A 15,212-nucleotide genomic window follows, 5' to 3' on the forward strand; every position below is an offset into this window, starting at 1 on the left:
AGAAGCGATTCAGCTTGTAAGAGAAGCAAGAGAACTCTGTGCCACAGGAAAGCTACACTTGCACAAATTCATCAGCAATAGTAAAAAGGTGATTGCTACGATCCCCATATATATAATATATATATATATATATAAGCCGCACTGGTATGTAAGCCGCAGCCGCAAAATATGAGCAAAAACGAGACACGAGAGGAGCAGAAGCAGGAACTATACAAACAGAAAAGAACAGAACCCCTCGAATAAACCCACAACCCAAAATCCAACAAACCGTGACAGCTGTTTCGATTTGGAGCACAAAGAAGTTATGAATAAACAAAAGTCAGGAAAATTTAAACGACAAACGTGCAACGGTATGAGTTTGGAGCCAAGCGCGGGTGAAGGCTGGCGCTGTTGTCTTTTTAATTTTTTCCTCGGCGTGCATTATATATTTTTGACCCGCTATTACGATATGGAGCACAAAAAAGTTATGAATAAACAAAAGTCAGGGAAATTTAAACGACAAACATGAGTGTGGGGCCACACACTCTTAAGTCCTCAAAAAAAAAAAAAAAAAAAACTGGGCCTGCAAATCAAGTTAATTAATCGTTCTGGGCCATGTAGGCTTTGATACCCTTGGGACAGGTCGGTTTGAACTGAATTTTTTAGGCATAATCTATAGTTTATGCAGTCAGCACATGATTTGATCCATATGCCCCGGATTATAAGGTGCACCTTCAGCTTTAAAAAAAAAAAAAAAAAAATCAGGCTTTTGGTTGCTCCTTATAGTGCGGAAAATACAGGTATATATATTTATATAGTGCACACCAGGCGTGGAAACAAAAACTGTCCCAAAAGGTAAAGTATCACATCAAAGTCATTACAGAATTCTGTTTTGAATAACCACGGAACTCGAGCGAATTCAGGACCCCAGCCAACCACACGAGGAAGTGGATAGTCAATGATAGTTTATTCACCGAACACGCACGCCAGGCGTGGAAACAAAAACAGTCCCAAAAGATAAAGTATCAAATCAAAGTCACAAACTAAAAAAAACTAAACAAACAGAAACCAAAGTGTCTCAACGAAGATGAACGCAGGATGAGAAAATTTGAGTCATGTCAACAGTGCTTGGAGCATGGTGAAGCAATAACCCCGCAAGTTATGCCCGCCAGTTATAAAGCCTTAAAAGTCATCCTTTATGACAAGGGGACTGTGAACTCAGCCTAAACAATAAGCACAATTTACAAGCGATATACAGTATGTGTGTGCGTATGAATAAAGAGTGGGAATCTTTGACTGTGTCACAATTCAATTCGATTCCTGTTTTATGGTCTCCGATTCAATTCAAAATCGATTTTCAAATCAAAACAATAGAAATGGATTACATTAAAAATTAATTCTGCCCAATCTTTAAATGTGCAAAGATTTATCATAGTAGTTCAGACTGCAGGGAGGTTTTTTTTCCCTAAGCTTTGACTTAACAACATTTTCTTTCTAAAATAGCATGGGGGACAACTTCTATACTCATTGTAACTGGCTATAAATGGTATCGATTTTAAATTATAAAATAAGATGAATGAAAAAGGTAGAACAGGATACATTGTCATTTCACAGGAAATGTCAGTGCCAAAATATGTGAAAAGCTGTTGCCCCAATGAAAAACACATTTTCATGACATTTATGACAAACAAGGTTTGAAAATAAACGTTTTCAAGTGGTCAGCTAAATTGAGAGCATGGGTAAAGAATGAAACGTGTGCAACTGTGAGCATATCGGGAGCATTATCAGTTAGTTGTAATATATTTATTTAATACAGATTACAAGGGTTTATACAGTAATCATACAATATTTATACTCATGTACATGATTGTAAGTAATTTAGCCTTTAAGTAAAAAGTTGTGGGTAGCATCTAAATGTACATACGTTGAGGATGGGAGAGAGGTAAGTATAGTAACTACACATGGACAAATTTGTAGATTACTTAAAATTATTGAAAATTGTGGAACAAACTCATAAAAAAAAGAATAGGTGATTGTTGAAGGCCTTCTACTTTCATCCCAAATCATTTAGAAATGTTTAAAGTTATTCACCCTTATTTCCACATTTATTCAATTATTATTTTTACAAAATTCACAATTTTCACCCCAAAATTCACTGTTCTTTCCCAAGGGCACACCCAACTTTTTAGTTATTTGAATATTAATGGTACAGTGTGTAAGATTTAGACCGTTTTTCATTAGAGACAGCAGGAGGTGCTGTATTTACCATCGTTCATAGCCATAACAAACATCTCCGCCTCCGGAGAAGTGCCACCCCCCATGTAATATAATTGAATGACCAGACAAATGATTATATTTAAAACATATTGTTGGTCATTAAGAACACATTCATTTGCAAGTGTTTGAAATTTACAATGGGCGGCTCGGTGGCACAGTGAATAGCACGTCCGCCTCATAGGTCCCAGTTCAAATCCACCTGGCTCCGGCCTTCCTGTGTGGAGTTTGCATGTTCTCCCCGAGCCTGCGTGGGTTCTCTCCGGGTACTCTGGCTTCCTTCCACTCCTCCCCAAAAAAACATGCATGGCAGGTGAATTGGACATACTAAATTGTCTTTAGGTGTGACTGGGTGCAAGATTCGTCGTTCGTCTCTGTGTGCCATGCGATTGGCTGGCAACCAGTCCAGGGTGTCCCCTGCCTACTGCCCGAAGCCAGCTGAGATAGGCGCCAGCAAGCCTGCGACCCCTGTGGGGATAAGCGGCTATAAAAAATTGATGGATGAATGGGATGAAATTTACAATTATTTAATTTATTCCTTTTTATTATTTTTTTTAATAATAATAATAATAATAAACCGTCTGAATCTTACTCACTGTCCCGTTAAGTCATACACACATATAATTTATCTGGGGGACACTTTTCAACATGTCCAAAAATCTCACTTCTCAAAAATTCCACAATTAAAATACCCCCCAATCTGTGGGGAAAAAAATCAAATCACATTTTGGAAGTTTTCTTCTGTTAAGTCTTTTTTTTTTTTTTTTTCACTGATTCAAAACATTCAAACACGGGAGGTCCACCGTATACCAGCTTGCGAGCTTTTTGTTGCCCTGCTCTAGGAGAGCATCAGAGTGAGAGGTCTTCCATGTGTGGTGCATCTTTGCTTTAGGAAACGTGGCCTTTAGTGGGTTACAGGCTGGTTCGCGCTTCTCATTTACGAATGACACGCATACAATTACCGCTTCGTCCTCGGGTCTGTCAGCTTGTTTAACCGCACATATCCAGCGCCAACCGCCGCCCCGCCCGAACAGTCACGAACCCCGGCGAAACATGTCTGAGGTGGAAAAAGTCAGCACCTCGGCTCCAGAGAGTACTTCCGCGCTCCTGGACGCTCTGAACGCCACCGACGCCGACTCAGAGGCGCTCAACACAACCGCCAAGTTCGTGGCCACGCCGGAGGGCGCGGCGCTGGCTTATGGCAGCCTGGTGCTCATGGCTCTGGTGCCTATCTTCTTGGGAGCTATGCGCTCCGTGGCCTGCTCTAAATCCAAGGTAAGACTGCCGTTAGCTGAGGCTAGCTGCCATAACATTAGCTCGCAACTCGCGAAGCTTTCTTACGTCGCAAATGGTGATCAGGGCACGACGCGTGCTAATATATTAGCTTGTGTTGGATGTTTTTACATGCGCTACATTGTTTAGAGGCTCATTTTGTCGTATGACGACTGTTTACGTCATCTAATTGTACAGTTGCTCACGACGTTGAAGTAGGCTTAGCCGTCTTATTATCGGTCGTTGATTAATTGTTGTTACCGTCTAGTTTGTTCGTTAAAATTATAATACTGGAGCCAGTCACGTGTACTTAACGAGAGTTGTTTGAACAATTCTCGTCAGAGGCATAGCCCAGTATTTTATGCTGTCAAGTCAGCCTCCAGTCGAAAAAATGTAGTCAAACCGGCCGCCCCTAAATCCATCCATCCTAGGAATTACGGTAACGGGCCACTGACGAGTGGTGCTAGTCATTTTAAAAATAAAAGGTTCCCATTTGGCCGATTTGGACGTCAACGCTTCGTGTTCGAAACCGTGTTCTTAAATGAGCTGTCTGTGAAAGGCAACGAGTCCACTCATGAGAAAATTACGAAATTTAATTTCAATCAAAATGTATCTTTAAAATAAGTTTATTTCATATCAGCATGTAGGCTTTCTTCTCCGCTATATTTTTAAAATTATTGATAGTGGAGTACATGACTGGTTTTGGAGAACACTGACTGGTAACCAGCAGATGCAGGCCCATCAAAATCTGATCTTGTCTCTCACTTAATATTTAATAATCAATTTTTCAATCTCCCTAAAATTGCATTACTTCAATATCTCTATCTTTTAAAAAATAATTAAAATAATTCTTCAAGCGTCATAATTAAGTACCAGATTTGGGGCACACTACACCAACCTAGGTAACCACCATACTATGTCCCATCTAAATCTGATATTGAAGGTTAAAATCAGTCACCCGAAAAGGCCGTATTTAGCTAGCATTGCACCTAATCTAAAAACAACGCAAATAATATTTAAAAGTAATAATTTAGGCATCTTACAGGTCCTGGAGGACAGTATACCACCCCAGGTGTCTCCATAATTGCTCCCAAATCTGAGCTTGCCTGTCACAAATCAATGTCCCTGGAAACAGTCATGTTTCTTTTATGGAAGAAAAAAGACAATAGTAATAGTAATAATTACAAATATTTGTTTAGGTGTCATAATACCACACAAGTAGTTGTTCTCTAAAAGAAGACACATCAAAGTCTAATGTTGCCTGTCAAAAGTAATGTCCCCTGAAAACACCATCCTTTCATTACATCCTGTCATTACACTACATTCTAAGAAGTCACTAGAGTGTCAAGCAGCTATAAAGGGCCATCACAGCCTAAGGCTCATGGAGTATTGACAATTTGGAGTATGAACATGTTGGGGTCGTGGCACGTTGAGATAAATTTACATTAGAAATCTATGTTTTAAAAAATGTCGTCATGATTTTTTTTTGGTTAGTTAAATACAGCATTTTTTAAACGTTTTTATGTGTTTAGTTGAGCCCTTTAAAGTAATATCGCTGAAATTAAGTATGACAAGCCTCTAGAGAGCCTTGCTGACCACCAAATTTTTACAAAATTTCAATAATGGCCGTGGCCTCTACGTCCATTTTCATTCTGAAGCTTTATCGGAAGAGTAAAAGCTGCTGTAATTTGACCCAGATGATCTGATCTTCTCACAATTTCACACATTGGATGTAAATCTATTCCTGAAGACATCGACAAACATATATTCCAGTTTAAAGCTAGCGCCACCTATGGCTGCAAAAAATGTCATTAGTCGAAAGATTACAGTCAATCCTGTTTGCTTTGACCTACAGCTATGAAACCTTTTAGGCAAATGAAGGACTGTAAGACCTACAAAAAAAGTCAACAGGAATGATGTGCTAGGATGTACAGAAAAATTATGATTTTTTTTTAATGTGCAATTTTGCCCCATTCTTAGACATTAGCTGATCTCAAACTAGTGCCTTTTTCTCTTAAACCGTTTACCCCATTACCTTCAACTTTGGCATGGATCATTATCCGACTGAGGGGCACACATATAAGATGTGGGTGGAGCTTCAAATTATGTTTAATATTTCCTTCGCCAAGAGTGACAAAAAAATGTAATAACTCAGCTGTAACAGCTTCAAACCATCTGAAACTTTGCTGGGACTTTAAAAGTCATGCCCTAATACAGCTATGTGTTAAACTTCCAAATCATTTACAGCGCCACCTAGTGGCGGACAAAAATCTCATTTTTTACACTTTCATGTACTGTGCAATGCCTGTTTGACTAAATGTACTAAAAAATGGTCAGAAAAGCTATGACACATTGGAACATGAAGGTTCTTACCTTTTATGACTTTTCAAAAGAGGGCGTGGCCTCTATCCCAACTCAAAGTCCAATGTCTTGCCAAAACGGTAAAAGTTGCTGTAATTGGACCTAGATGATCTGATTTTTTTCAAAACGTCATATATGGGATGGGAGTCCAATGTGAAACACACCATCAAGCCTATTTTTTATCTTAGTGCGAGCGCCACTTAGTGGCAGCAAAAAATATAGCAATTCTTTAACGTTTTTATGTACTCTGTTGAGCCCCTTGAAATGATATCCCTTAAATGTTGTCTGAAAAGCCACTGGCCATGCCTAATGCCCTCCACAAAATAGTACGATGTTTCGACAAATGGGCGTGGCCTATACGGCATTGAAAGTAACACAACTGTAACAATAAAAGCTGCAGTAACTCAACCCACATTGTCCCACCTTCTCTAAATTTTACATATTTGATAAGAGTCCCGCACTGAAGTCATCTACAACTAATTTTTCATCTTTCATACTCCTTGTTCATACCCCGACCTGTTCATTCCCCAACGTGCACAGGTCCGCGAGGGCCTTTTATAGCTGCTTGCAGCTCTAGTTTATTTATTTATTTTAATCAGACTCCTCCTCTGTGTACTTGCTCGCCAGAAGTTGTTAACGGTATTCACCGGCGAACATCAATAAGCAATAGTTCGTCCAATATGTTTTCTGCCTGGCGCTTCCACGCGGTAAAGAAATTCCAGAAGGTATGCGTTACGGAAAATCTGGCCAGCGCAAAGTGGCGTGGTTGCCGAAAAGACAACATTTTGACACGTGGAGCTGCGTTGAAAACGCGGATCGAGTCAAGCATAAACCAAGCTGCCGACGTTCTTACAGTATATGCTCGCTTGCTATTTCTTGAGCTTTGATATTGTCTTAACCATGCGTTTGTCCCCTGGTGGTAGAATGACTGAAAGTGCTTGATTTGACATGTACTGGTGGGCGGCTTTTTAAATGTTACTCTAATTGAAACCGCAACGTATGGAAAAAGTCATGACATAAATAGACATAATTTCTCGTTCTTACTTTTTACTGTCAATAAAAAAAAGTAATTCTCCACAAAATAAAAAATGTTGCTCCAAAACTGTGGCTTCATGCTGTGTGTGAGTTTCTCCCTGTGTGTTTACTCCTAGAAGAAATCAATAAATTCAAGTTATGTTTGTTAAGTGGCATTGTGATGCAGGGCTTTAACCCTCCCAATGGCAAATCCCCCCTTCGCTCGCTATAGCAAGGTTTAAACGACATAGCAGCGCATATTAAACAATTCCATACCAAAAAGACCCAAACCAATGGCCCATTCAAAGGAGGTAACTTAAATGCCATGGCATGACCATATATTTGTGTAGGAAAAGGATTAACTCAGGGTTATTATTCAGTTTTTTTTAAACCCCAATTATGAGCTTTTTTGGGGCTATTGTGTCCGTATGAATGTTATTCAAATTCTGAATACACAATATTTGATAGGGTTATTGACTGCAACTGCAACAAATACCAAATTTGACAGTAGATATGCAGATGATTGGCCAGAGCTTTACAAGTCCACATCTCCAATATAATCGTGTCTCTCCATATTAATGTCTTGAATGCTCATTATTTGATGATCATAAGATAGCAGTATATTGCCCCCCCTAAACCCTGCTGTTACAGAAAACTTCGGACATGCCAGAGACCATTACCAGCCGAGATGCCGCCAGATTCCCCATCATAGCCAGCTGCACTCTCTTTGGACTGTACCTGTTTTTCAAGGTGACATTTGATACTGTTTCTCACCCTTGGATTAAACTGTTACTCATGCGATTGTTAACATCTAATTGTGACAAGGAGCCATCACCTGAGAGGAAGTTTCTTTAAGAAAAAAAAAAAAAAATCATTTGCCCTTCAAACACCTCTAAAATATCCCAGGTCAAATATATTCACGATAAAACAATTGCCTAGTACATGACTTGTTCTATTGACTTCACTGCTCTTCTTAATAATGTAATTCAACAATTCATTTTTTTTTAAATTAACTTGTTTAAGGCAAAATGACAGTTACAATGTCACAGTAACAATGGGATTGGATTTGCCAAAAATGAAAATCTTTCAACAAGGTTGGAAAGACCTTGTATTTTGAGGTTCTACTGCAGCGGATGCTACAGGGCGGCTCGGTGGAAGAGTGGTAAGCACGTCCACTTCACCGTTCAGAGTTCCAAGTACAGAACTTACTCCTTAGGTGTGATTGAGTGCGTGGTTAGTTGTTCGTGCTTAGTGATTGGCTGGTAACCAGTTCAGCGAGTCCCACGCCTTCAGCAAATGGACAGCTGGTATAGCGCCAGCAAGCCTATGACCATAACAATTAGCCGCTACAGAAAATGGATGGATGGGCCAGCTACAGAGTCCCCCCCCCCCCCCCCCCCCTTTTTTTTTTCAAAATTTTTATCAAAATCTAAAAAAAAAAAAAAAAAAAAAATCATTAAGAGTTTGGTGGGTTTGTGTGCATGTTTGGACTGCAAAAAATAATTGTGCAAGTAATTATATAATTATAATAAGAGTAATTTTACAAAAAGAATACATTACATTGGGCACTGTTCAACCCTCATTATTATTATTATTATTAAGAATAACAATAACTAAAGCTGCCCAGGATTGAACAGAGTGCCATTTTGAGGCGTCAAAAAATACATTAACTGGCTCATGAAGAATCTTGAAGCTTCATTTTTCCATCACTACTTTCTTGGTGACCCCGCAGTCAATTACTTGTAGCAACAGTAGATATATGTTCAGCAGCTTTAGCTACATTAGACATACTGTATGTTCAGTGGCTCTGGAATTCAGTTAACAATATATATCATGATTTGTGCATTGATTATTGCAGGTGTTTTCACAAGAGTACATAAACCTGCTGTTGTCAGTCTACTTTTTTGTGCTTGGTGTGCTGGCGCTGTCTCACACAATGAGGTAAGTTGCCCAGCCTTGCACATTAAGTGGTGCCCTGTTGTAGGCTTACATGCTTAAACTCTTTCTCTTGTTGGTGTCCAAGTCCTCTACTGTCTCGAATCATTCCTGCCTCTGTGCCAAACAAGCAGTACCAACTGCTCTTCACGCAGGGTACTGATGAGGCCAAAGAAGGTGAGTCAAAGCACACGAGTCCTTCCTCGTGCTGTTGCCAGCATGCACTGGGGGTCAAATGGGTGTGTCCACCCCCCCTCCTTTTTTTTTTCAGAGGTCATTAACTACGAGTTTGACACAAACAACCTGGTGTGTCTGCTCATCAGCAGTGTGGTGGGCATCTGGTACCTTCTCAAAAAGGTAATGATTGTCAATTGGGGTGGTTAGTGTTGCACATGCTTAGCCAATCATATTGTACTTTGGGTTAGCCTCTAACACATCAGATTTGGTGTGATTTCACAGCACTGGATTGCCAACAATCTTTTTGGTTTGGCCTTTGCCCTAAACGGGGTAGAACTTCTGCACCTGAACAATGTCAGTACCGGTTGCATCCTGTTAGGAGGATTGTTTATCTACGATATCTTCTGGGTAAGCGCCTACAAAGTCTGAAATATGAACTTAACATTGATGTTGACCGTGACACTGATTTTTCTTTTTTCAGGTATTTGGTACCAATGTCATGGTGACGGTTGCCAAGTCTTTTGAGGCACCTATCAAACGTGAGTATTGGTTATGACTGATTAAAATTGGTCCAGCTTATCCATCTGGTCCAATTAATCCATGCATCCATTTACTAGAGTTTGTTGAAAGTAGGGTTGCAGGAAAAGCAGCTTTAGCGGGAAACCCTGAATTCACTCATTGGAGGAATCCCCAGGTGTTCCCAAATACGCCACGTCTCCAGTGTTCTGGATCTTCCTCAGGGCCTCCTCCCGGAGGAAACATTCGAAACATATCTTCAAGGCACCTCAGCTGGCTCGTCTCAATGTGGAGGAGTGGCTTAACTCAGATTCCCAGCTGGATACCCTTGCTTCTCACACTATCTTATCTTGGTAGAAACTTCATTTGGCGGCTTGTATCCGGTATCTTTTTCTTTCGGTCATGAGCCACAGCTCATGATCATATTTAGGGGTAAAAAGAGTTAAGAGGTAGTAAGAGGTCGACAGGTAAATCGAGTATTTCATCTTTTGGCTCAGCTTCCCTCACTCGTGACTATGAACCCAAGATTCTTGAACTTCTCCACATTGGGTAGGATCTCATCTCTGACCCAGAGAGGACGTGCCACTCTTGATGACTGTTGACCATGGTCTCAGATATGGAGGTGCTGATTTTCATCCCCTTCACTTCACACTTGGTTGCAAATCACCTCAGTGAGAGTTGAAGATCACGGCTTGACAAAAAAAACAATAAAACTGCCATCATCTGCAAAAGGCCGAGATTCCGTACTGAGGCAATCAAACTGGACCCTCTGGACGCCTCGCCTGTGCCTTGAATTTCTGTAAAAAATTATGAACTTAATCAGTGACAAATGACCATTTTGGGGGAGAATAACCCTCAGTGGCTACGGATCTGATTTACTGCCGATAATGTGAATCAAACTCGCACATTAGTGATACAAGGACTGAACAGCGCGTATCAGGGGGTACTCCTGAAAGGATGAGAAGTGGTTCATTTGCGTGAGAACAGACCATTGACTTTCAACATGGCCACCCAAATAACCTGAAAAGTGCTGGTTAATTCAGATCTACTTGGATCTTAAAATTTTAACAAAATGGTGGTGGTATCCCGATGTGATGTCTTTCTCTCTCTTCGTCCACAAGTTGTCTTCCCTCAAGACTTGTTGGAGAAAGGTCTGGATGCCAGCAACTTCGCCATGCTGGGTTTGGGTGACATCGTCATCCCGGGCATCTTTATTGCGCTGCTGCTGCGATTTGACGTCAGGTAACCCTGATAATGAAAATCCTTGCCATCTCAATTTTGTTCAGTTCTTGTCCTACATCTCTATTTTTTAGCTTACTACTACTTCCCGTTCTTCTAATTTTACTTGTCTTTTAAATTATTCTTAATCTACTTGTATTCATTTTTCCTTTCTCTACTTATTCATCTGGTCATTCTTCTACATGTTCTTTTCCTGCTTATTCTACTTGTGTGTGTTTTTTTTGCTTCTACTTGTTCTTGTACTCGACTCTCTTCCTAAAATTGCAGCACCAAAAGATTGTGAAAAACTCTTTCCCAAATGAAAAATACATATATATTTATAAATATTTCTCACTATATTTATGCAATGAGTGATGAAAATAAACTTTTTCAAATGAGCAGCTAAATTGTGCGTGCAAAGTATGAAACGTATTTCAGTTTGTTCATCTTTGAGAATATTGGGAGAATTATCAATTGTAACTATTTATTTGGAATGTTTGTGAATATGCATGGGACAATATCACAAGCTGACATTATCATAAGATATCCTTGAGCAAAAATATTACAATTGAAATTACAGCTCTAAAATATCTAATTTTAAAATATTTTTGGGTAAATAGCCATTTTTCTAGATCAGGGGTAGCCAAGTACGGTCCTCAAGAGCCACAATTCAGCCTGTTTTCAATGTATCTCTTCAACCAACACACCTGACTCAAATCAGCGTCGTTATCAGGATTCTGCAAAGAATGCTGATGAGCTAATCATTTGAATCAGGTGTGTTAGTTGAAGGGACACAATGAAAACAGGCTGGATTGTGGCTCTTGAAAACCGAACTTGGCCACCACTGTTGTAGATTATATAAACCATTTTATTCATAGTGAAATGCACAACAATATTTTGAAAGACGACTGATTTGAAATTGTTGGGTTTGAAGTGGGCTCGAACCCCACAAATGACCCAAGGAGAGGTGTAAATAACAACACAGGAGTCAGAGATTAGGTTTTACCAGTGCAGTGGGGAGAGCTCGAAGGAGAGCGTGGCCATGTCAGCCTCGTCACAGTCTCTCTCTCTTTCTCGCTCGGAGCAGTCTTTTTATTAAAAACTGTTACTGAAGTGTGGGGGGTCTCACATTCCAACCGTCGCACAACATGAGTATTGTGCACCGTGGCAGAACTTGCAGATAACTTGCGATTCAGGCCTTGACCTTAACATTGTTTTTAAAACACACACACATATGAGATAAGGAGGCGCTGTGGTGTCTGAAAAAGTAACAGAATACATGAAGCAAAGCTGTTGCACTAATGAATCAGCCGAAAAAGTAGCAATTAGAATACATGAAGCAAAACTATTGCGCTAGTAAATCAGCCAGTTTATTTTACAGAAATTAACTACCATCGATTGATAGTAGATTATTTAAAATCAATTGTTCAAAATGTGTATTATAAATTGTACTGTGTCAATTCTATCCTTTCGTGTCGATAAGAGTCTTCCCCCTTAATAGCCTCGTTTTGTCAGTCAGTCTTGCATTGGCGCTGGTTCGTTTTCGAAAGGTACAAACCTCTCAGACAGCCGACTTCATTTGTTTGGACCAGGGGAAAAGTTCCATTGGTTTGCCTTCCTGACCCACAATTGAGCTTGATAGGCTGCTCGCGTCCTACCTCCAACGATATCCAATATAAAGCTCAGTGAAAGTAGCTTCAAAGTAGAAATGTGCTCAGGCAGTCAAAGAGTGTGCGTCACATCAAGAGGATAATTAACAAAAAGTGAACATGAGAACATGATTGGTTAAGGCAGCCAAAGATTATCAGTCACATTGAGAGGATAATTCCTCATTGCAAGCTGCATTTGGCACATGTGAAACAATTGTCTAGCAATGCCCCTACAAAAAACGTTGCGCCTCGGGGACGCACATTGAATTGAAATTATGTGTCCCACGGCATAAATCCTACATTGGGGACGCAGGCAAACAAGAGCACTGAAATTATCTGATAATACATACCGTAATTTCCGGACTATAGAGCGCACCTGATTATAAGCCGCAACCCACTACATTTTAGAGGAAAACCGATTTTGTACATACACAAGCCGCACCTGCATACAAGCCGCATGTGCCCACATTAAAACATGTAATCATATTTACAAAGAAAGACGGTACACAGAGAGAGTTTTCAAAGTTTTAATAATATAACTTAACAATAATAATATAACTTTCTTCCCAAACGGTGCCTGTGACAGGGCAGCAAAACGGTAGCAACATGGTAGCAACACGCTAGCAACACAGTATAACAGGTCTGGTAAAACTGGTCTGGTAAAAGAACATACTGGTAAAAATCACGGTAAGCCGTCTTCATCTTCCTCCTTTGAACTGAAGCCATCGAATTCATTTTCCTCAGTGTCGGAATGAAACAGTGTCATATAGACGTCGTCTCACACTCCCTCAGCCTCTCTCTCGCTGTCACTGTGCCCTCCTCTCCGTCACGCAGCAGACCAGCTTTTCGGAACCCGTTGGTGATGGTGAATTTTTTGACGCTGCCCCTACGCTGTCAGGATCCACCGGCAGAGTGGTGAAAAAGTTGCCTTTCGCATGCGGCCAGTTTTAGTGAAAGATTTCTCGCCGCTAGTCATCCAATTCTCCCATTCAACACGGAGCGCCACTTTAAATGCACGATTCACACTAATGTCAAGTGGCTGCAAATACTTCGTTGTGCCCCCAGGAATCACAGCTGGAATGGAGTTTGTCCTGCGTCATATGCCTTTCTTTTTGCATTTTCCATGATGAGGGTATGTTTACGCTAATTTAATTTATGCACAAGACAGGAAGTTGCAGTCTTCTCGCCGCATATATTCCACCGGTCTTAATCTTACCTTTTCTACTCGAGCGCCCCTAGCGGCCGTTAGAAAAATTACATAAATTGGCCGCATCACTGAATAAGCCGCAGGGTTGAAAGTTTGGGGGAAAAGTAGCGGCTTATAGTCCGGAATTTACTGTAATTTTTTTCTATTTGGTCTCCCGCTTCTGCTTTTCATTTACTTGGCCTTCTCCTTCTGCTTGTCCTTTTGGCGTTTTCTTCTTCGATCTAATCTCGGTCCCCCCGTCTTCCACTCTTTTTTTGTGGTTCTTATTTGTCTGTCTTATTCGTCTTGGAGTTGCGCTTCTCCTTCTACTTGTTGTCTACTTGCAATTGTTGTCCTTACTACTCAACTTATTCTGCTACTGATCATTTCTCTCCATGTTCTACTCATTCTTGTTTGCCTGCAGCCTGAGGAAGAACAGCAGGACATACTTCTACTCTAGCTTCCTGGCCTACATATTGGGCCTGGGTCTGACAATCCTTGTCATGCATACCTTCAAACATGCACAGGTGAGATATTTACCGTCTTTTCCACACTTTAAGGCGCACATACAATAGAAACTACAATTGTAGCTGGGGTTGCATTATGCATCCACTAGATGGTGGTGCACTAAAGGGAACATATTAAAAACAATCAGCCAAGACATCAAATTTTATTCATAGAATCTAAATTTTATAAGTACAATATAAGCATTCTCACACCTGCCAAAATGAACACACAGCTGTTTTATTTCAGTACTATCTGAAAAATGGGGGAAAATATCTCGTGATTACGTTAAAAGACTGTTTATATAAATGCCAAAATGAATCGAGTGTAAAATAGAATTATGATAAATTGCAACGAAAAACCTTAATACATATTGTTTTGTCAATTTAAAAATTGTAATGTGTGATTGGAATGACGATTTGAGTTCACAAACACACATTAGTTTATGCAGTACACCTTCCCCCAAACTCTCCCTCCCTCTCGTCGCCTCCTCTGACGTCATCACTCATGGACACTTAAATAGCATGAAGGCTGTGCTCATTCGGATGACTATATATATACAGTCGGCCCCCGGCTTACGAGCACCCTGATTTACGAACAATTCGCCTTACGAGCGTGGATCAGGGAGATTTTAGTCCTCCGCTTACGAACAACCCTCTCGCCTTACGAGCAATCCGACAACCCAGCCATTGAGCATGAAGAAATGTGTCAACAAATTCAGCAGTTGCGTCATCTAAATTCATCAGTAGATACTTGTGGCTGTAACGTGAACGCTATTGGTCTTACAACGTCACACTGACTGTCTCACTCACGGTGTCTAAATATAATTACCATTTAAGTGTAGTGTTTGTACAGCTAAAGGGAAAAACAGCCGACATGAAATTAAATGTGCCGATTGCAGGACAAAGAATTGTCATTGGTTTAAATGTGTGGGTTTTTTTTAATTAATTGTCAATACATTCCAACCGTTTAAAAAAAAAAGTGCGAATAATTATCAGTCAGTCAAGGAGACGCCAATATGCTATTGGTCGATTAAGGTCACCCGGTCTCACTCACGGAGATGCTATTGGCCGGCGTCACACGTCAATCACAGAAATGCCGATATGCTATTGGCCGAACGCCTTTAT

General features: G+C 40.3%; 1 protein-coding gene across 2 annotated transcripts in view; it reads left to right on the forward strand.

Moving 5' to 3' along the window:
• Window positions 1–3,092: 3,092 nt before the first annotated feature.
• Window positions 3,093–15,212, forward strand: part of hm13 (histocompatibility (minor) 13) — a 23,783-nt gene continuing 11,663 nt past the window's right edge. Inside the window, exons 1-9 of one of the 2 annotated variants that reach the window (XM_088405031.1) lie at window positions 3,093–3,528; window positions 7,552–7,650; window positions 8,759–8,841; window positions 8,924–9,012; window positions 9,107–9,192; window positions 9,295–9,420; window positions 9,494–9,551; window positions 10,650–10,770; window positions 14,006–14,108. In XM_088405031.1, coding sequence (XP_088261157.1) covers window positions 3,307–3,528; window positions 7,552–7,650; window positions 8,759–8,841; window positions 8,924–9,012; window positions 9,107–9,192; window positions 9,295–9,420; window positions 9,494–9,551; window positions 10,650–10,770; window positions 14,006–14,108 — 987 coding nt within the window. In that variant the 5' untranslated portion in view covers window positions 3,093–3,306. The remainder of the gene's footprint in view (window positions 3,529–7,551; window positions 7,651–8,758; window positions 8,842–8,923; window positions 9,013–9,106; window positions 9,193–9,294; window positions 9,421–9,493; window positions 9,552–10,649; window positions 10,771–14,005; window positions 14,109–15,212) is intronic. The other variant, XM_088405038.1, reaches the window with a different exon arrangement.

The sequence above is a fragment of the Hippichthys cyanospilos genome, chromosome 2, assembly GCF_059441005.1.
Source record: "Hippichthys cyanospilos isolate Australia breed blue-spotted pipefish chromosome 2, RoL_Hcya_1.0, whole genome shotgun sequence".
Lineage (NCBI taxonomy): Eukaryota > Metazoa > Chordata > Actinopteri > Syngnathiformes > Syngnathidae > Hippichthys > Hippichthys cyanospilos.